The sequence below is a fragment of the Camelina sativa genome, chromosome 6 (genome assembly GCF_030686135.1).
Source record: "Camelina sativa cultivar CO46 ecotype springtype chromosome 6, ASM3068613v1".
NCBI classification, from domain to species: Eukaryota; Viridiplantae; Streptophyta; class Magnoliopsida; order Brassicales; family Brassicaceae; genus Camelina; species Camelina sativa.
Genome location: NC_141885.1, coordinates 23,194,041 through 23,216,568, shown reverse-complemented (window position 1 = coordinate 23,216,568; position 22,528 = coordinate 23,194,041). Strand labels below are relative to the sequence as shown.

Below are 22,528 nucleotides of genomic sequence, written 5' to 3'. Positions count from 1 at the left end.
ACACCTGGTAAACGAAAACGAATCTAACCCGGTTTAGTTTATAGAGATTTTTATTAAAAAACGAACGTCGTGATAGTGAATTATTTTTTGTGATTATTCAATAAAAAAGAAATAAAATCAGAGTCAGAGTAAGACACTGTGGTACGGAAAATAAATAATTATATATAGTATTGAAAGCCATCTTTTGTGGGAAAGAGAAGTTGAAGCTGCTTTAATCACGCCTCTGAAGATCCCTAATTTTAATTCTCCTATGTCAAAAGAAAAGGCATATAATAGCTGACTGAGTAGACCGGCTTAACAATGCCATATGCTACGAATTCAAATGACAAATATTATAGTGTATGTGAATACGTATGCTAATTTTATGTAGATAATGTTTGGTTACTTTATGTTGGTTGAAAGTCGGTTTGCGTCCATGATTTATCAGCATACCGAATCGGTTTAGTTGACCGGTAGTTATGTAAGTTAAGAGTCATTAACTCTACGACTAACTCATTTGTGTCCCTTCGTAAAAACACTTATCTTTGTCTATAAAAGAGGGAATGTAGACAAACAAAAGAAATAACTTTGTGGGCATCGACACAAAGACAAAGAGAGAAATTAGAGAGAGAAAACGTTCTAGAGAGAGAAAACTTCGAGAGATCAACGGAAAGGGCACTTGAACGGTGGCTTGTGGTTGATTTTCATCTGTGATTTCAACCCCGATCTCTGCATCAGTTCTCAGACGATTCATGCCATATTCGTCACTAAACCGGTGAAGGTACGTTTCCGATTTCACGCTTCCGCATAGTAGTCTAACTTTGGTATCAGAGCTTTTGGCTACGGTTCTGGCATGTTTTTCATTCTTAGTTATCATATCGCTTTAAGAACCGAATTTGAATGCATAAATTTGAGACAATATGTGAATAAACCGCCGATTTTAATTCGCCCATAACTCTCTGTACAAAATCCGTAATTGCATGATTTCGGTGGCCGTGCGTAGATATTGAAATTCTCTTTCTAATGGTATATCGCACGCCTGATTTCCTTCAGTATACAGAGAGTTATAGGGGCCGAAATTTTTCCGTGTAAATGGGCGTTTAATATATATATGAGGAAGACGATGAACAGTAATCGCCATGTGGCAGATTCTGATTTGTTTAAAACATATATTGTTTATTCAATAAAATGAGTTTGGTATGTCCAAATTTTTTAAAAATTAAATTTCCCTAGTTTTGTCGTGATAAGGAAATTAAGAATCTGAAATTATTATTATTATTTTTTTTTTGTCAAAATTTTTTTTTAATGAAGCATGTTTTATTTATTAATTCATGTTAGAAAATACTTTAATTAAGTGGGAGTTCTAGTTTAGTTTAGAACTTAAAATTTTGCATGATATAAGTTAATTTGTTGTGACAAGATTGTAATACGGGTGATGATTGGGAACATAGTGAACTCTCGATCTTGTATTATAAATTGAGTTACACTAGATTGATTTATGTTTATGGCAAAATGTATGTTATGTGTGAATAAATATGCAAACGAATTAATGTCTTTGAATATTCCAACAGGCATGGCTTGTAAGAATATTATTGCGGAGCTCAATAGAGGAGACAAACTGGATGGTGACAACTACGATCTTTGGTATCGCAAAGTCCAGTATGTCCTTGAAGAGCAAGAGGTGAAAGAGACTATTTTCCATCTCATGGAAGAGCCTGAGCAGGGTACTACCGCTCAACATAGAAGGGATCAAGAGGTATATGTTGTCTGGAAAAGAAAGAATAGCATCGCTCGCATTACGTTGCTGAGTTGCATGCAAGATGATCTTATGTGTGAGTTTGAAGAGTATGACACTGCTAAAGGCATGTGGGAGGCGTTGAAAGAGAAGTTTGGTGCCACTTCAGCCACCAAACTTAGGAGACTTAATCAGAGGTTTAATGACTACAAGAAGCGCCCAAATCATTCGATGAGGCAGCATCTTAGAGTCATGGCAACCATGATTAGAGAGCTTAAAGGTGCTGGTCAAATTATATCTGATGAACAGCAAATCCAAGCAGTTCTCCGCTCGTTGCCTGAAAGTTGGGACCATATGAAGGTTCAAATGACGCATAATGTTAATGTGAAATCCTTTGAGGATATATCACGTCATCTTGAGTTAGAGGATGAGCGTTAGAGGCTGCTAAACCCTTCAATGAGGCCAATGTTGCAAGTTCAAGCTCAAGCTTGAAGCGCAAGAGAGGTAACAAAGGAAACAAGGCTCCCTATCAACCTGAACTTAAGAAGCAGAAAAAATTTGCCAAGCGTGGCAAGCGTGGAGGGAAAAAGGATATGACCAAAATAAAATGCTACAACTGTAGCTCCATGGGTCACTTTGCTCGTGAATGCACCGAGGCAAAGAAGGTATTATCCTTAAATTCTACTTGCAAATATGCTTTTGTTTCTAGTTGTGTTATGCTTACCGAATCTCATCCTTTGTGGATTGTAGACTCAGGAGCAACAGACCACGTAACTAGGAATCGAGATGCGTATGTCGAGTACCGGCGGATACCTAAAGGTTCAAGATGGTTGTATGTAGGAAATAACTCCAAGGTTGCGGTACTGGGTATTGGCACTTGTCAGCTACACATGAGTGGCGGAAGAACACTTATCTTACATGATGTCTTGCATGCTCCTGAAATCCGTCGGGACCTTGTCTCTGTTTTAGCTTTACTTAAGTTAGGATTTGGTTTGAATTTCCATGACATGTGTTTAAAAATTACTCTAGGGTCTGTGTACTACGGTTATGGTTCTGTTTGTGATGGTTTTATTGTACTTGATTGTACTACGAATATTACTACTAGTAATGTTGATCAAAGTTTTTCATATGTCACAAGTTCTACAAATGTTGAAATAAATGTGTGGCATTCTAGACTTGGTCATATTGGTGTTGATCGAATGAATAGATTGGCTAGAGAAGGCCTTCTCGGCTCTCGTGCCCTGTGACTATTCATTGTGATAGTCAAGCGTGTATTGCTTTCTTGAAAGATCATAAGTATCATGGAAGGACAAAGCACATTGCAATCAAAAATAATTTCGTGAGAGACATTGTGGCAAATAAGGAGGTGGTCATTAAGTACATATCTACGCATAGGATGGTAGCTGATCCATTTACCAAACCCATCCCAAGAGATGTTTATCTCGCTCATGTTCGAGCTTTAGGTATGCGTAGAATTTGATTTGTGTACTTATGAAAATTTTGTCATTTGACGTTGTATTTGTATTGGATATTACATATATATTTAATGATATATATATATATATTTTTTTTGATATCATATACATCGGTCATTTTTTTTTTATGTTTGCATATTACACACAAATAATAAGAAGTGTCACCAAGTAGGAGATTGGTTCACTCACATGAACAATCGCCTCAAATTTCTTTGCGAGATGTTGAGATGAGACATGACCAGCTTGGCGCTAGTGGGAGCTTGCTTTTGTAAGGCTAGTTAATGTTGCCTTGATAAAGAGTCAAGATGAGATATGCTTATTAAGATATCAATCATGATTGACCCAAAATCATGAATACTTGGAAGAGCGGGATAAGTACATAATCAGGCGCTAGACAGCGAGATGATAGTAGCTTGATCCTCATAGTAGTACTTGGTTTAACCAATTGACACATTTTTTTGAAAAGAGTTAACTACTATGACATGTGAGTCATACCACATGTGCTAGTCCGACAATATAGGAAGCGAATGATATTTTATTTGTAATCCCTATCATCCGCAATGTGAGTTCCTATAAACCACACTATGGTTTCAAGAGTTACCCTTGAACCTTCGTCTATGTTCTGAAGGGATAAGCTAATGTTCGCTACTTTAGTATGTTTATCCAATGGTGATGGAATAATTAGCCTTATGGGACATGCTAGGAAAGCGGTTAGTTTAGAACGGATATACATAAGTACGGAAGGGAAAAACTATTTGATTTTACATTGACATATGTGTTTGCTGGCCAGCCACTATATCGCTCAATTGGAGTTTGAATATAGTGAACACATGATGTGAAATGTCTAACATATGCTATAGGGATAAGATATGTTAAGATTGATGTAAAAGATAAATGAGTTTGGGGAACAGCGAGACATGCTGAAATGCAATTATTTTCTTTAGGGTTGTAGCAGTTATGTATTCCTAACAGGTGCATAATTTAGCTCCCAAGTGCAGGTGTACTCGCAGGGTCGCACGGTTCATTTGCCGTATGATTTCCGAGTTATAGCTCTCGAGCTTAACTTTAAAGATCTCTCTAGTAGTAGTCGCTTCCCATCATGTGCGAGTGGGAGATGTTGGTTGAAAGTCGGTTTGCGCCCATGATTTATCAGCATACCGAACCGGTTTAGTTGACCGGTAGTTATGTAAGTTAAGAGTCATAACTCTATGACTAACTCATTTGTGTCCCTTCGTAAAGACACTTATCTTTGTCTATAAAAGAGGGAATGTAGACAAACAAAAGAAATAACTTTGTGGGCATCGACACAAAGACAAAGAGAGAAATTAGAGAGAGAAAACGTTCTAGAGAGAGAAAACTTCGAGAGATCAACGGAAAGGGCACTTGAACAGTGGCTTGTGGTTGATTTCCATCTGTGATTTCAACCCCGATCTCTGCATCAGTTCTCAGACGATTCATGCCATATTCGTCACTAAACCGGTGAAGGTACGTTTCCGGTTTCACGCTTCCGCATAGTAGTCTAACACTTTACCCGAATAAATTGTATGTTGGGTTGTCGAGGAGCTTAGATCCATTTTAAATACACAATTCAATCATCGAACAAAATTGTGAAATAGTTAAACAAGTTAGAATGCGAACTAACCAACATTGTTTTGATAACTAGTAAGTATATTTTATATAGTTTGACATTATTAAATGAGTAGGATGACTATTTGTGTAATTAGCATAGACATCGTGATAAAAAGAAAAAGGCAGAGAACATCCAACTAGGCGGCTCACATTGGTAGCTTCATCGTTAGGGATACACATGAAAACATTTTCACATCAGAATTCGAACCCTTTAGATGAATTCCTATAAACATTTGTTAAAAGTCATCTCTCTTTCTTTCTTTCTTTCTTTCTCACTCTGACATTTTTGACTAAACGATTATATTTCGAAATGTATTAATTTGTACTTTTCTGTTTTTTGCTACAATTGTTTCATAAGTCAAAAATGATTTATTTCTGAATTATTTTCATATAAACAAATTCCTAGAGACGAATATGGTCTTTTTAACCAAAAGTCACGTCGGTGATTCCCTCGTTTGTTGAAAACAAAACCTACCCTATCTTTTTTATCCTCCTACTTAATCATTTTTTACCAACTAATTTCATTATTTATGAGCAAATAATCGAAATGGATTTGGTTAAAAACCCTTTTGTTTAAAAAAGTTACTACAGTCATTGGCCCACTTGGTTTTCTTTTTTCCTGAACAGTGAAAGGAGACAACATGCGCAGACTGCAGTGAAGCTACTTCGATCCTGACATTAGCGTTAACTTAGCTACTACACCTTCTATGGCTTTGTCCCGTTGAAATAAAAAAAAAAAGAAAGAAAATAAATGAAGAACTTAAAATTTTGTGACTGTGTAAATAGAAGTATATATATTGTTGGTGCACTGTGTAATAAATGGTACTGTAATTCAAGGAAATTATTTTACAGAATCAGACTATTTATCCACGAGATCAACACATGTCCTCTGACTCTGATGCATATCTTTATCTTCATTTACACAAAAGTCACTGATGGTAACATAATTCACGACGGATTGCATTAAAAGATAAACACCACTCCAGTGTTACTTCAATCACCTGAATCATAACTAAAGCAATAAATTTAATTCTTTTTAATTTAAATGGATTAATATGGAAATAAACTTACGTGGGAAGACGGAATATGTGAGTTTAAATAAACACCTCAAAAACTAAATCAAATGAAAAGCTTTAGATGAATGTGAAGATACTATTTTGTCCAAAAAAAAAAAAAATGTGAAGATACTATATACGAGAGTTATCTTCCAATATTAATTTTTTGTTATTCAGAAAACTATTTCTCTACAACACAAACATATATAACCCTTTTAGCCGTAGGAATATGGATATGTTACGTAGGTCATGTCAATTAAATAGGGGTAAAATGACAACACATGAAAATGAAACTCAAGGGGGACTCGAATTGGTACATAGGACACTCACGTAAATGGAAAGTGGTAATAAATTGAGTAGAAAACAAACAGTTGAAAAGAAAAACAAAAATCATGTAGAAAGTAAGGGAAAGTAATTTCCGACTCTTGTTAACTTTTGCAATCGGATGCTGTCCATTACATAACCTACATCTGAAAGACTTCTTAAACACAGAAATCGATATCGTGTCCGTGTGAATATAAATGCAAATAGTAGTCGATTTTTGTTAGAGACACACATCCATGCAAACATTGACTTCAGCTCCTGTACTTGGTGATATTTAATGCGACAAGGTGGATTTTATTATTCTTTTTATTTCAAAATGCTAATATTTGAAATAAGTTATACACTTTTTATAAAAAAAAAATACTCATATTTACAGTTTTGTTTATTCACTAATTGTTATTCTATTTCCTACTCGGAACAGAAGACTAATTAGAGTTATATACCGAACCGATTTCAGACCGAAAAACAAAACCAAAGAACTATTACTTTTACAGTTTTACTCCGATATTACAGCACAATATCAGTCAACGGTTATTCATCAGTTTTAGTCATATTTTATCTTGTAAACACAGCATAATATTAATCAGAGATCATGTGCTCTTGCTTAGTCTCTCTTCAGGAAAATCTATTATTAAAGCAAACAATTAAAAACTAAGTACATGATAATATAAAGTTGGGTGGTCCAAATTCCCTCCCTAAACAAAGGGATTATAAATAATTTTCCGTATCTTTATAGTACTAATCAGATCAGTGACGGAGAAAGCAAAAAAAATAAGACGCATATCACACACTCTTGGATATATATACAGAAACACATACATGAATTTGATATTTTATTGTAGAATTTGAATTGGAGACAAAACAAAAAAACTCGAATGCCCACTCAAGTACCTCTATTGGAAAGTGGTGGACATGACACTCATTGTGCCTATATTTTCTTAACTCTCTTGATGACATTTTGCAAATTTAGGGGTTAATCAAATGTCTGATTTTGTATTTCATTGGTTTTAATATATTTTTATTTTTGGTTAAAGTTAAAACTGAAGTTCACATGGGAATCACAATAGTTCGTATGGTTAGAATCACCAATATTTGAGGGAAGAAAAACTAAGATTCATGAAGTCAACACAATATTATTCCATTAGTCAAATGATTCCAAGTAATCGCATCCATCAAAAAAAAATCGATACTTTAATAGTAGAATTAATGAGATGAAGATTAGTTGATTAAAAATTTTCTGTTGGCAAATAAATTTAAAAAAAAAAAAAAATCTGTTGGCAAATAAATAAAATACATTTTCTTACAATGTTTAATGTATCGAGGACTAGCAAACTAACAATTAAAATTTATAAAAGTCGCATTCGTTGATTTTGCTCGTTTACACATTTATCCCTTGACTTTTTTTGGGGGAACAAAGTTCAAAAAAAGGAACTTTTAAATTATGCGAGTGATGAAAATAATTCAATTTTCTTATGCCATATTATAATTACGTTAAAACAATAAGATTCTAGACACCGTCATGCTTGCAGCAATTTGGTCAGTTTCGTCAATGTGTCCGCATATGCTGGTTCATTCTCAACCTATAAACCTGACTTGACTTTGACAAGTACCTTGGGAAAGAACCGGTGGTGAAAATTGTATTTTCTTTGATAGTACTCTATCTTAATTACTACTACTGTAATAAACATCGTAGTATTTAAGTACATTTTCGTATGGGTATATAATTTACTCGAGTAAAAATTCTGTGAATTTAACTGAATCCAATACAAAGTTCGAATTGTTTTTTACTAAATACTAGTCACATATATGCATGTCTTTTATATATAACTAAGTACTACTCCCTCCGATTTTATTTACTTGTCATTCTAGAAAATTTTACGCAAATTAAGAAACTATGTAAATTAACAAGTTTAATCTCACAAATAATTTATTATTTTATTTATTGTGTTAGTTTAATAGGGTTATATTTGAAACTTTATTGTAAAAGTTACATTGGTAAATAAGAATAACAAGTATTACATTGGTAAACTTTATTGTAGACAAGTAATAAAAATCAGAGGGAGGAGTAATAGTTTTGATACTTATATTTAAGTGCTAGACTGCATTATTGGCTTTGTTGATGGTACAGTTGAGACATTGCATTATTTACTTTCGAGATGGTACAATAGAGACAGCCTCGCCTTAGCAGCAATCTACTATAGTGTGCAATCCAAAATGGTATTTTAGCAATATTTAGCAGCAATCCATTTTTTTAGCAATCTACTAAATGATATTTTGGATTTTTTACCAATTACAAGATTTTGATTTTTTTTTTTTTCAGATAATCTCTTCTACTAAGATTTTGTTTTTTTTTTTTTTTTTTGACAATTTTTAACTTTTTTGTAACGGCACTGAGATTTTGATTCAGTGGAATAATCCCTATAAAAGTTAACTATGATGGGCATAAGTATAAAGCAATATGCGACGACAAACGAACATTTATATTTTGACAGCTTATCACTAATAATTTATCTATGGGGTTTATCTTATTAAACTGATATGATCCCATTTTCCAAATTTACTACATATATGTGGGATAGATGAGATTCATATATCATTTAAACTACCAAAATTTAATTATATTTATGGTTGAATTATGTATATGATAAAGACTTTTTAAAAACTTAAGATACTTTATATATTGTAATTGGTAAAAAATCCAAAATACCATTTATCTGAAAAGACTTTGGTAGAAAACAAAAATACCATTTCTTTGTTTTGTATAAATTTATTATGCCAAATTCTAAATTTTATTAAAACTTTATCAAAAATATGCATAAACTAGCTAAAGGGTTAACTAACAGTTAATTTCAACAAAATAAATGAGAAAGAAGAAGTTTAGTTTGGTGTTTTCCATCAGAATAGAAAGCTAAATCACAGCAAAACTCCACACGTGCCCTTGCTTTGTGTATTTTTCTTTATGTTCGTCGTCTTTGTTTAAATGCAAATTTTCTAGTCACTTTTTAATTTAATATTTATTTTGTAATTAAATATTCTGTTGCTCTTAATAATTGGCTCATTTTTTTAAAGTTTAATCTACTAATTAGATATTTTTAACATCTTTAATCTACAAATGTAATTAGTTTTATGCCAAATGAGTGGGCTGGAAAATTCGCAAGTGCCTTCACGTCACTGTATCAATTATTGTAAAGGTTAAGGAATCTTGGTGTCGTGAATCTCCATCTTAATTGTCAGGTTCGTACATACTTCTTTTAATAGTGCCTTCTCGACTGTTAGATATGAATACCATAATAATTTTGAACCATGCGTGTTTGTATAAATTACTAAGCGTTTTGATTTGTAAACATTTTGTTATAAAACTTGTATTGTTAAACATTTTTTAAAAATAAATATAAACGATAAAAATAATCTAATTTATCTTCAGCAATGAAAATAATATAATTAATTTTCATTAAATATTTAGACTCACACATTGGGGTGGGGATGCATGTGTGAGCATGTTAGTTCTAAATTCATCTGTGTTTGGCTTGTTCATATGTGCCACACCACTTGCTTTATGCTCTTTGATCCTTTTTCTTTATTTTCTCTTTTTAGTTTTCTATTTTCTTAGCTTTTTCTCCTATGTTCAAATTAAATTAGTACATGTGATCTCCTCTAAACAGATTTATCCTCTTAAACCAAGGATAAATGATGGCAATATGTTATTCTTCATCATGTTATTATTTTTTACCAAAATCAATTTTTTTTTACCATATATGAGTAATCTATTGATTGACAACGTTGTTTTATTTTATCAATAGATTACTCATATATTGCAGATAATGTTGTAAAACACTTGTGGACTCCATAGACCGGCCCGCTCACAGTCCATTAGGACATGGCCTTACGGCCCATTTACTGTCCGCACATGTACGGCCCATCGGCCATAGCTTTACGGCCCATGGCCATTGCTTTACGGCCCATGGCCTATCTTATGTACTCTATTGCTTTATGGGCTTTAGCCCTTGTACTCCTATTATATATACATGTATGCTCGACATTAATCAATAAGACTAAGAGATTTCACTTCCTAAATTCTCTAGTTTACAACACGTTATCAGCACGATAGTCTCTAACCCTAAACCCTAAAAGCAGCCGCCGCTTCCTAAACCCTAAAACCCTAAGGCAGCCGCCGATCTTCTTCTCTCTTCCACAAACCCTAAACCATCTTTCTTTCTTGCTCCCATCCGAGATCAAAACCTCTTTCTGTTCGAAGATCTCCTTGTTCACGAGCATACCTTAAGCTCGTGATCAAGCTTCTATCGACAGCTTGATCGAGGATCTTGGTCCGTGTTCGGGGGTGAGTTCGTCTGTCCGTGGTTCGTGATACTGGACGAGAGAAGTACGAAGCTGTTCGTGGGAAGCTGTTCATCATCCGCGGAACCTGTTCGTTGTTCTGTCCGCGGACGCTGTATGTGATCCAGTACGTGGTTCTGTCCGAGATCTGGTTCGTGGTTCTGTCCGAGATCTGGTTCGTGGTTCTGTTCGTGGTCCGTGAACGAGAGAGAGTTAAAAACCGAGGTCTGTTAGCTCCCGGTCCATATCCAGTCAGATCCAAACCGGTGAAAGGTAAAAATATGGCCGAACCCTCTTAGAACCCTAATATCGAACATGAACATTAACAAACTATTAAAACCTAACATATCCAAGTACATAAACAAACAAACCTTAAACTTATATCCATGTAAATCTTAAAATCGGATTGCATAGGGCTGTTAGGTTGTTTGTAAATTGCACCAAACTTTGTCAAACATGAAATCGAATTTGGTTGTTTGGATTGGTTGTTGCATAAGAGCCTAGAACATGAACTTGTTAAAATCCAATATTGTTAAACGGTTCTAGGATTTAAAACTTGGATCATTCATGCATCATAATTAAAATTGGATCATTGTATAGGATGTTAGAAAATCGACTGCATGAATCCATCCTTAGGATTTCTTAATCTCGAAAATTTAGTATTTTGTTCTAGGGTTGCAAAATTCCGATTGAACTAAAAACTTTTGTTAAGTTCCTATAAAATCTAAAACATAAAATCGGAAATTAAAACTATGGTTAGGATAAGTTCCTAATCAATTATAGTAATTATCTAAAACCCTTGAAATAATATTTACTAAATCTTAAACTAAAAGGAAATTTAAGAAAAAGGAAATCCTATCTAGAAATAAGGAAATTATTGCATGCATACATATTTGATTTTGTTGTCTTTGCATGCATGAATTTAAACCATACGAAATCTATAATAGGCAAGGGCATGTTTCGGTCTCAAATACCGCATGGCCCAAGGACATGTTTCGGTCTCAAATACCGCATGGTCCAAGGCATGTTTCGGTCTCAAATACCGCATGACCTGAATAAATGTTTGTTGCATGATTCGGTCTCAAATACCGCATGCTAACTATCGGTTGTCTACATTATATGCAGATGGCGAATCTCAAAAGCCTAGACTATCCCATCTTGCAAGCTTCTGGAAAGAACTACTTGGAATGGGTCAAAGACACCGAAATCCACCTAAGGTCCAATGGCCTAGCTGGTTGCATCGATGAGGAAGTTGAGAGCACTGATAAGAAAAAGAATAAGTGTCTCCAACATATGCACCATCACATTGCAGAGAGTCTCAAGAGTCAGTACCTCTTTATAGACAATCCACTCGCCCTTTGGACACAGCTTAAACGCCGTTACGGGCACCAAAAGACGGTGCTCCTTCCAAAGGCCGAGTTTGATTGGAAGAACCTAAGGATCCAGGATTACAAATCCGTGGAGGAGTATAACTCTGAGCTTTTTAGGATTGTCTCACTCCTTAGGTTATGTGAAAAAGAGGTGACTGAAAGGGAACTGATAGAAAAGACCTTGTCTACTTTCAGCCCTAACAATAGAGTTCTTCAGCAACAGTATCGGCACCAAGGCTTTGCCGATTATGGGGCACTCATTGAATGTTTACTGCTAGCTGAGCAGAATGATGAGTTGCTGCTGATGAACAGTGCTATGAGACCTCCCGGTACAGCCCCATTACCGGAAGCAAATAAGGTTGATTTGGGAAAGAAAACTACAATGGAGCCTAAGGAGCCCAAAATGCCCCATGAGACCAACTATGTCCACAGAGAAAGACACTACGGCCAAGGCCGTGGTGGCAGAGGACATAGTGGCCGTGGCGGCCGTGGCGGACAGGCCGGCCGAGGAGGCCGCGGACGTGGTGGTAAGGGCCGTACGTCCTTTAAACCACGTACCAAGGTTAAATCGGTCTGCGACAGATGTGGTATGTCAAACCACTGGTCCAAGACTTGTAGAACTCCCAAACACCTCATTGATGCATACCAAGAAGTTCTAAAGAAAAATCCGGAAGCCAACTATGCGTACATCGATGATGAAGGAGACTTCGATCATGAGAATGACGACTTGCTAGAGACTTCCGATTGCCTACAAGATGATGATTGATTTTCGTTTTAAAGCGGTTTAATTTCAATGCTTTTATGATTTATTTTCCTTTATTGTATTGGATGATTATTTAATTTAAATGCAATGGTTCTTTTATTTTATAATTGTCCTATTAAAATACAAAATTATGTCCTATTTTATAGAAATGGCCAAGGACATGAGTGAACTAGTAGTGGACAGTGGATCCAGCCACACTATACTAAGAGACAAAAGATATTTCATAGATCTTAAAATGAAAAGTGCAAATGTTAGTACAATTGCGGGTATAGCCAACATGATAGAAGGCTACGGCCAGGCTCACATTTTGTTGCCTAACGGCACACATATTGAACTAAGTGATGCCCTATACTCACCCAGCTCTAAGAGAAACTTATTGAGCTTTAAAGATATAAGATTAAATGGCTATCATGTTGAAACCAAGGGTGAAGGAACTAAAGAATTCCTATACATTACTGAAAATGTAAACGGCCAAAAGATGGTCCGAGAGACTATACCCGCACTAGCCACTGGTTTATACCATGCTAAGATAAACATGATAGAAGCTAACATGACTAAGCACAAAATGTTCACTGAACAATTCACTCTATGGCATGACCGGTTAGGCCACCCGGGTTCGAACATGATGCGTAAAGTAATTAAGAGTTCAAAAGGGCACAACCTTAAAGAGAAAAGAGTTTTCCCTAAAAATCTCACTTGTGTAGCATGTGCACAAGGGAAACTCATTACAAGACCATCACCAGTAAAAGTCACAAAAGAGACTTTGCATTTTCTGGAAAGGATACAAGGTGACATATGTGGACCAATACACCCACCTTGTGGGTCGTTTAGATATTTCATGGTTATGATCGATGCATCAACCAGATGGTCTCACGTATGCTTGTTATCCACAAGGAACCTAGCATTTGCTAGGCTGTTGGCTCAAATCATAAGATTAAGAGCACATTTTCCAGACTTTCCACTTAAGACTATACGTCTAGATAATGCTGGTGAATTTACATCCCAAGCGTTTAATGATTATTGTATGTCCATGGGGGTGAGTGTGGAACATCCTGTGGCACATGTTCATACACAAAACGGATTAGCTGAATCCTTCATTAAACGTATACAATTAATAGCTCGACCATTGTTAATGAGATCGAAGCTTCCTGTGTCGGCTTGGGGACACGCGGTCTTACATGCAGCAGAACTCATACGCATCAGGCCATCTAGTGAACACATATAATCACCATCCCAATTATTATCGGGTCAAGAGCCAGACTTATCCCATCTCAAAACATTCGGTTGTGCCGTTTATACACCCGTTGCTCCACCACAGAGAACTAAGATGGGACCTCAAAGGAGGATGGGAATATATGTGGGATATGAGTCTCCCACCATTATAAAGTATCTTGAGCCATTGACAGGAGATCTATTTAAGGCCAGATACGCGGACTGTCAATTCGTTGAGTCCGAATTCCCTACTATAGGTGGTGAGACCGGCAAGCTGGTCAAAGAATTAACATGGAATCAAACATCCTTAAATTGGCAAGATCCTCGAACTCTAGCATGTGATGCAGAGGTTCAAAAGATTATACATTTACAACAGCTAGCTAATTAATTGCCAGATTCCTTTGCTGACCCAAAGAGAGTAACAAAATCGTACATACCAGCTTGCAATGCACCAGTACGTATTGATGTTCAAAAGGAACACAATAGACAAGTTGCTACAGAGTCTAAACCACGTTTGAAACGAGGTAGACCGTTAGGTTCCAAAGATAAAAATCCTCGAAAGTCTAAAGGTGCAAAACAGACCGAGGTTCAGGGAATTACCGAAAAACCAGACATGGCCGCGGAAATAATTAATGTACCAGGTGAAGTTCAGGACGCTGAACTTCAAGAACCTGAAGGAATTGATAACAATGAAATATCAATCAATTACATAATGTCTGGAATAAAATGGAACCGGAAAAATGTCGACATTGATGAAATATTTATAAACAAGGTAGCACTTGAGATAAATGAGGATCTAGAACCCACATCCATATTAGAGTGCACTCAAAGTAAAGATTGGCTTAAATGGAAAGAAGCCATTGATGTGGAGTTAAACTCTTTAAAGAAGAGAAGTGTGTTTGGTCCGATCTTAAGGACGACACCTACCATTAAACCAGTTGGACACAAGTGGGTCTTTGTAAGAAAGAGAAATGAGAAAAATGAGATAGTGAGATACAAAGCACGGCTTGTAGCACAAGGATTCTCTCAAAGACCCGGCATAGATTATGAGGAGACATACTCCCATGTGATGGATGCCACGACTTTTAGATATCTAATAAGTCTGGCCATAAGAGAAAATTTGGATTTACGGTTAATGGATGTTGTAACCGCCTATTTATATGGTCCACTGGATAATGAGATTTATATGAGATTACCAGAGGGTATAGAACATAAATGTAAAAATGGTACTCGAGACCAATACTGCATAAGGCTAGACAAATCGCTTTATGGGCTGAAACAAAGTGGTCGAATGTGGTATAATCGCTTAAGTGATTATTTAGCTAAGAAAGGCTATAAGAACGACCCAATCAGTCCATGCATATTCATAAAGAAGTTTGCAAACAAAGGATTTGTGATAATAGCAGTCTACGTGGATGATTTAAACATCCTCGGTACCTCTGGGGAAATCGCCCAAACTGTTGAATACCTCAAGAAAGAATTTGAGATGAAAGACCTAGGCAAAACAAAATTCTGTTTGGGATTGCACCTTGAGTACATAAATAATGGAATCCTTGTGCATCAAAAGGCATATACAGAAAAAGTACTCAAGAGATTTAATATGGAGCAAGCTCACCCATTGACTAGCCCAATGGTTGTGAGAAGCTTAGACTTGGATAAAGATCCATTTGCTCCTAAGAAGGCCAATGAAGAAATTCTTGGACCTGAAGTGTCTTACCTCAGTGCTATAGGAGCGTTAATGTTCCTGGCTAGTCATACTAGGCCGGACATATGCTTTGCCGTGAACCTCCTAGCAAGATATAGTTCTTGTCCAACTATACGGCACTGGAATGGTATTAAACACGTACTACGGTACCTGCGAGGGACGGTTGATTTTGGTTTATTTTATACTAACCATAACCGAGACTGTCTAGTTGGTTTTGCTGATGCAGGTTACCTATCCGATCCACACAACGGTAAGTCACAAACAGGTTATGTGTTTACGCACGGCGGTACGGCGATCTCTTGGCGTTCAATGAAGCAGACTCTTGTGGCCACATCGTCAAATCACGCGGAGATCCTAGCCATCCATGAAGCCAGCCGTGAGTGTGTTTGGTTGCGGTCAATGACTCAGCATATACGGACGGATAGCGGCTTAGAAGACAGCAAGGGAGCAACCGTCATCTACGAGGACAATACGGCTTGCATCGCCCAGCTCAAGGAAGGATACATCAAGGGAGATCGGACGAAGCACATACTGCCGAAGTTCTTCTTCACACATGAACTACAAAAGGCCGGAGAAGTTCAAGTGGTGCAAGTACAGTCCTGCGACAACTCAGCCGATCTCTTCACCAAAGCATTGCCGACATCGACGTTCAGGAAGCTCACGCACAAGATTGGGATGCGGAGACTTCAGGACTTGGAGTGATGTTTGGATCAGGGGGAGCAATGTGTGTTGTACTCTTTTTCCTTCACCAAGGTTTTGTCCCATTGGGTTTTCCTGGTAAGGTTTTAATGAGGCAGCATCCCCTAAGCACATTGCAGCGATCCCATCCAACATGGTACGGTCATCTCGTCCAAGGGGGAGTGTTGTAAAACACTTGTGGACTCCATAGACCGGCCCGCTCACAGTCCATTAGGACATGGCCTTACGGCCCATTTACTGTCCGCACATGTACGGCCCATCGACCATAGCTTTACGGCCCATGGCCATTGCTTTACGGCCCATGGCCTATCTTATGTACTCTATTGCTTTATGGGCTTTAGCCCTTGTACTCCTATTATATATACATGTATGCTCGACATTAATCAATAAGACTAAGAGATTTCACTTCCTAAATTCTCTAGTTTACAACAGATAAATGATTATATCGTCTAGTCCTTATTACTTTGAATATATAGCATTTTCTCCATTCTATTGTGTTGCAATTACTTTAATTTATTTCATAGTGATTTTTATGTTATTAATTTATTTATTCTAAATTTGCTAGCTTGCTCAATTTTGATATTTCATTTACACTATACATGTAATTAAGGTATTTTTAGATACTTAAAAATCACATAAAACCTACGTTTTTTTTGAATTTCTTTACTGAATTTTCTTTCCAATCAATGATTAGATCTTTTTCTTTTTGTGAAAGCTTTTTCTTCGCATGTTAAATCCCTAATTGTATGGCTGTACGGTCATGAGATGGCATTTTTTGTTTGTTTGCTATTGTTATCCACTTATTTAGGCCACTCAGCCAAATGACTAAAATCTATCTTTTATTTCCAACACTGTTATATATAGGGAGGTAGCAAAATTTTAATAAGAAAGTTACTCAATGCTACTAATCATTCAAAACCTTTCATTATTTTTGCTAATGATACAGGTGGTTCGTAATTGTAGGTTAAATCCTCCAATATTTTTGAAAGTTGATTAATGATTAGATCCTTCTAAATCACCAGTAATTATCATATGAAACTTCAAAATTTGCTTACAAGATAATCAGTATAAAGATATTCAACCAACAAATGTCAACCCATAAGCAATGAAAATTTTGATCCGATGAAATGAATACGATGAGATAGAGAAACAAAGGTTTGGTCCTTTGGCAAATGGAGAACATGTGCAGTTGTGCACTAATCCTATTCCATTATCATACTATTTTTCCAACTTCTTTTCTGTTCTATAATTTTAGTACTTTTTCAACTCTAGAATTATTATTGAACCTAAAAAAAAGAAAAATGAATTATGGTAGTAGCTAGAGTTTCAAGGGTCCATCTCATTCACGTCTCCGTGACATCTAGCAAGTGCCTAGAAAGTTTATAAAACGACCTTATTGTTTTCGGTGAAGACATAAGTATATGTCCATATCTGAATCTGTTTCCTTTACTGATTGATTGGTCGAACTTATCCAATGACGATTTTTATTTTTTTCAGTACAACAGAAAAGAAAAAATCAGTTACCTAGAACTTTTTCATTTAAATTTTTACCTGCATGCTTGTTTATATATAGTTTATGATTGTGTTTATGACTCATACATTCATATTTAGTATTAATTGTTATAAAGAGCATTTCAATTATATATAACGAAATTTTTACAGAGTTGTCTACTTTCACTATGTGTCCTTTCAAAAGATTTCAGCTGATCCTTACGTGATATGATTTTTCACTTGTATATGTTGCACTAGCTCGAAGTTAGATTGTTATAATAGATAAAAACAAAATGTAATTAACGAGTAAGGTGCTCAGCTAATTTTAAAGAATATATATTGTTCTACCTGCAAGGTTTGTCAGAACTTTACAATTGACTGGATGTGAAATATCGATCCGCACATGCATGTGAATATGACTTTTGTGATTGTGAAATGTGGTGGGACTGCGGCGTTTTTTGTGATATATAAGTCATAGGAAAGATACAATGAACAAAAAATCAAAGACAACTTACAACTTAGGTTTTCGTTTTAAGTATATATCTTACTAATAGATAAACTTTTTTACTTTATTCATTTCAAACTCCACATTTTCGTGGTATAACAAAATAAAAACAAAAAACATAAATTTGAGGTCAGTCACAGAATAATTAAATATATTTATCCAAAATCTAACTGTTATTTGGCCTAAATATATATATATATATATATATATCAAATTACTCAACATTAGCTTAACCTATAACGATATCGTATGTTTCTAATATATTTTGATTCCTAACGAATATCAATCGTAGTAAACATTTAAGTGCATGTGAATTTTCGAGATAATTTCGTTTTAAACTAAAAATCAAATAAGAAGAAAAAATGCAAAAAAAAAATGATTTACGGGGAAGTCCACTCAATAACATGAAACATCTTGGACCACAAAATTCCCAATCTTACTATTCTTGTGAAACAACCTTGTACCTAACTAGTGACAATTGAAATTTTACATAAAAATAATCATTGAAATTTCTAAAGTTTATCACTTATCTTTCATGGAAACGAGTGTTACACGTGATTACGTGAATATATATAAATCTTTGAAACTTCAAAGCTTATATATCTTATATTTCACGTAAATAAGTGTACACAAGAACAACACTAGAGAAGAGATCGGAAGAAGATCATAGAAGTGATGGTACGTACATGTATATCATGTACACAATGATTTTGCCAAAAACACTATAATATTGGCCTTTTTGGGGGTGTTAGTTTCAACACGGCACTTTGAAAATGTTGCTATTACAAGGAGTTTGTTTTACTAAACAAGTGTGGATTTGTTATTTCCAAATTCCAACCAAGAGGAGTTGGTAATATATCTACCTAGGGTCTCTTTTTTTCGTCAAATGATAATGACATTTACATGATTACACTAATAAGAAGGTAACTTAAATATATATATATATATATCTGAATATATATATATATATATATAAGTTACCTTCTTATTAGTGTAATCATATATATATCTGAATAGTAGGTTTTAATATATTAATACCGGCATGATGCACGAAAGCTTAGTCTATCAAACATATTCTTGAGCTTATAGAATAGTGAATAATCATTTGTCCCCTTATTGGTACACAAATTCATATGATTCTTTAACTTCCACTAAGTAGATTTGCGAAAAAATGGAACATATATATAATATTAAAGATATAACGAAAAGTTAAATTGTCTTTTACAAATAAAATAGTAGTGTGGATTCCACATCATTTTACACGTAAACTTTCCAAACGTTATTGTGTTAGTGTTAGTATGAGATCTCTGTTAATAATGCTACTTGACCACTTGGTACCAAGTCTAATAATGGGTTTGTAAGTTGAAGTTGAGCGAAACAAAAACAAACTAGGCCAATTAAGTATTGGATATGGGCCTAACATAGCGTTTAGCGCTTTTATTATTGTATTGTTTTCTCCGATCAAAAATCTAGATCGCCTCGTAACATCTCCGATTGCGATTTGCTCCGGCGGCAATTTCCGACACGGCGCGCCACAAGCTTTATCGTCTTCTTTCTCCTTCCTGAGGTGATTTTTGAATTTCGATCCGATTTTTTTTTTTTGTTTCTTCTCCACAATTGTTTGTTTATATTACTCAATTTCTACAAACTCTGATTCAGGTACGGAGAAGGTCCTGATTGATCTGAGTTGTGTACAATGGCGTCTGGTAGCGTCGGAGGAGGCGGATCCTTGTCGGAGGTATATAGTAGTGCGAAAAGGATTCTACTAAAGGCTCGCGATGGAATCGAGAGGTTGGAGAGGTTCGAGTCATCTTCTATGGATTCTCCCGATTTGGCTTCCTCCGTTAAACGAGACATTACTGAGGTCCGATCTCTTTGCTCCAACATGGATGCTCTCTGGCGCTCTATCCATGTTAAATCTCAGCGTGATCTCTGGAGAAGGTTCTTGTTTCCATCCCTCTCATATTCTAAATTCATCTGCAAGTGATCATTGCAAATCTCTGAATGCATAAGAGTAGTTTTAGTCCAAGTTCCTGTGTTGAAATCACAAAGCATATTAGGTGTTTCTTGATTTCTACTGGTTTTCTGAATCTCATAAATAGTGCTTCTCGAACGTTAGGGTGATATAGTTGAAGCTCTTGTGTTGAAATCAGAAGTAAGTTTTGGTGGGGTTTTGTTGCAGAAAGACTGAACAAGTTGGAGAAGAGGCTGAGTATTTGAACCAAAGTCTGGAAAAATACATGTCGAGGAATCAGAGAAAGATGTTGGAAGCTAAAGAGAGAGCGGATTTGTTAGGCAGAGCGAGCGGAGAAGGAGCTCACATTATGCAAATATTTGATGAGGAAGCTCAAGCTATGAACTCTGTGAAGAATTCGAAGAGAATGCTTGAAGAATCGTTTTCCAGTGGAGTTGCTATCCTCTCCAAATATGCTGAACAAAGAGATCGTTTGAAGGTAACCTTAACGGAATCTTAACCTGTGTTATACGCCACACAAGTCAATAAATACCATTAAGGTTTTCTCACATTGGGTTTTTGGATCTGTCAGAGGGCACAGCGTAAAGCTTTGGATGTTCTGAACACCGTAGGGCTCTCCAACTCGGTACTGAGGCTCATTGAGAGGCGCAATCGTGTTGATACTTGGATCAAATACACTGGTATGATCGCGACACTTGTCATATTGTATTTTTTCATAAGATGGACACGCTAAACCAAAGAAAATTGAAAGGCTTTAGTTACAAAGATTATATATGTAAAGAGTTTGGCTACTTGATCTTACTTCTTGTGCGCGGGTAAAAGATATTTTGTTTTGTTTATGCCATTACAAGACATTTCTGGCATCTGATCTATAGCTCATCAAGTTGAGATTGTCAAAATTGTACATAGCTTCTCGATTTCCTTTGCTTTGAATACAAACCACAACCAAGTATAAGGAATCTTTTTTGTCCTCCATATTCTCGAGGCTACGATCAAATGTTCACAATCTACAAGACAAGAGGTAGACGGAGTTTGATTGATTTTGACAAAAAAATTCGTTGTACATTAATTTTGAAATTGATATATCGTCGTTATGGAGATGTTCTCCTATCAGAGTTGAAATATAAACAAACATGTATTTTGGTTATGATGATACTTCTTTCAAGCCAGTCGAATCTTGTTGGCTTTACAAAATGATTTGTGGTTTTGATAAGGTAGTAAGGTAGTGACTTAGCGTTAGTCTCGTCAACAAACAAACAAACAAAAAAAAACTTCTAATCCGTAAGTATGGTAAACAAAGATAGCAAACGTAAAAAGAAACAAACTAGCCCAAAGTTGACATAAAAAAGATAGAGAATAAAATTGCTCCTCAGATTTCAAATCTTAAACTCCCCTTTGACACCATCAAAGAAAGTTTTCCATATGTCACCCTTGGAAGACCAACCAAAGTAAATACCTCTTCGTAGAGGATGAGTTTTTGCTGTGTAGTGAGTCACTAACTGTGGAATGTATTCTCCACGCATCTCTTCAAGTAGCGCAAACAGAAACATCCTCTAGTTCAATTACAAACCAAAGAGACGACAACTAATGAGAAGCTTAATATGTGCAAGAGCATCCTTCGTGCAGTCGGTTGTAACAAATTGTGTATCTTGGTTGCAAGCAACACAAAACTCATAGGGTATTTCTACATCTCATAGGGTATTTCTACATCTTCAACTTCATCTTCATCTTTATCTTCATTTTCATCTTTATCATCATCCTCATCCTATTTCTTTTTAATAAAGTTTTAATTAAAAAAATTATTGTATTCAAAGCTTTTTTTATAAAACAAAAGAGATTTTTTAGTTAGTGAGTAGAGTTATTTACATATATTTTTTCTTTGAAAAAACTAATTACATATATACATCTAAAATTTATTAATTAACATTTATTACAAAAATCTAGTAATGTAAATTTTCAACAATTACCATAGTTTTTGCCAAATATTCACCACTATCAAATTATATTGCCAACAATTTATTGATTCGCAGGAGCACCTTCATCCCCATCTTGCATCTCAGATACAAATGAATTGATGATTGATGTTGCCCTGTTCAAGACATGAGAAATAGCAACTTCATTCCAATCATACTGGATGAACAGGAAGAAAGCTTGATTTGAATTAAGTCTGTGCTGTTGGGCGAAATGCTCAATGGTATTCCTGATAGCAGAATGCTGCAAGAGAGAAGAGAAAAAAACGAGTGTTAAGGCAAATATCAAATCAATCCCGGAATATC

General features: G+C 35.6%; 3 protein-coding genes and 1 long non-coding RNA gene across 4 annotated transcripts; all 4 read left to right on the top strand.

The window, feature by feature from the left end:
* Positions 1 to 546: 546 nt before the first annotated feature.
* On the top strand, positions 547 to 2,843 carry LOC147942933 (uncharacterized). The gene is made up of 3 exons (XM_087453914.1): positions 547 to 760; positions 1,551 to 2,379; positions 2,465 to 2,843. The coding sequence occupies exon 2, from the start codon at positions 1,553 to 1,555 to the stop codon at positions 2,150 to 2,152; it is 600 nt and encodes a 199-aa protein (XP_087310040.1). The 5' UTR covers positions 547 to 760; positions 1,551 to 1,552; the 3' UTR covers positions 2,153 to 2,379; positions 2,465 to 2,843.
* A 53-nt stretch (positions 2,844 to 2,896) lies between these two features.
* LOC147942932 (uncharacterized) lies at positions 2,897 to 5,672 on the top strand. Its single transcript, XR_015559458.1, has 2 exons — positions 2,897 to 4,674; positions 5,446 to 5,672. It is a non-coding gene; the product is annotated as an uncharacterized LOC147942932 (long non-coding RNA).
* Positions 5,673 to 11,657: 5,985 nt separating this feature from the next.
* LOC147942931 (uncharacterized) lies at positions 11,658 to 12,668 on the top strand. Its single transcript, XM_087456237.1, has 3 exons — positions 11,658 to 11,917; positions 12,038 to 12,231; positions 12,553 to 12,668. Exons 1-3 carry the CDS (start codon positions 11,658 to 11,660, stop codon positions 12,666 to 12,668), a joined length of 570 nt encoding a protein of 189 aa, XP_087312363.1.
* Positions 12,669 to 19,536: 6,868 nt separating this feature from the next.
* Positions 19,537 to 21,151, top strand: LOC104792473 (membrin-11). Its single transcript, XM_010518621.3, has 4 exons — positions 19,537 to 19,844; positions 19,937 to 20,218; positions 20,460 to 20,730; positions 20,824 to 21,151. Exons 2-4 carry the CDS (start codon positions 19,974 to 19,976, stop codon positions 20,983 to 20,985), a joined length of 678 nt encoding a protein of 225 aa, XP_010516923.1. The 5' UTR covers positions 19,537 to 19,844; positions 19,937 to 19,973; the 3' UTR covers positions 20,986 to 21,151.
* The last annotated feature ends 1,377 nt before the right edge of the window (positions 21,152 to 22,528 follow it).

What these genes read in the sequence shown, in the direction of transcription:
- LOC147942933 (XM_087453914.1), top strand. Translation starts at nt 1,553, where the DNA reads ATGGCTTGTAAGAATATTATTGCGGAGCTCAATAGAGGAGACAAACTG.
- LOC147942931 (XM_087456237.1), top strand. Translation starts at nt 11,658, where the DNA reads ATGGCGAATCTCAAAAGCCTAGACTATCCCATCTTGCAAGCTTCTGGA. An exon ending in CAGCTTAAACGCCGTTACGG is followed by an intron (nt 11,918 to 12,037) that starts GCACCAAAAGAC and finishes CTCACTCCTTAG; the next exon opens with GTTATGTGAAAAAGAGGTGA. An exon ending in CAGTGCTATGAGACCTCCCG is followed by an intron (nt 12,232 to 12,552) that starts GTACAGCCCCAT and finishes ATGCATACCAAG; the next exon opens with AAGTTCTAAAGAAAAATCCG.
- LOC104792473 (XM_010518621.3), top strand. Translation starts at nt 19,974, where the DNA reads ATGGCGTCTGGTAGCGTCGGAGGAGGCGGATCCTTGTCGGAGGTATAT. An exon ending in CAGCGTGATCTCTGGAGAAG is followed by an intron (nt 20,219 to 20,459) that starts GTTCTTGTTTCC and finishes GTTTTGTTGCAG; the next exon opens with AAAGACTGAACAAGTTGGAG. An exon ending in AACAAAGAGATCGTTTGAAG is followed by an intron (nt 20,731 to 20,823) that starts GTAACCTTAACG and finishes TGGATCTGTCAG; the next exon opens with AGGGCACAGCGTAAAGCTTT.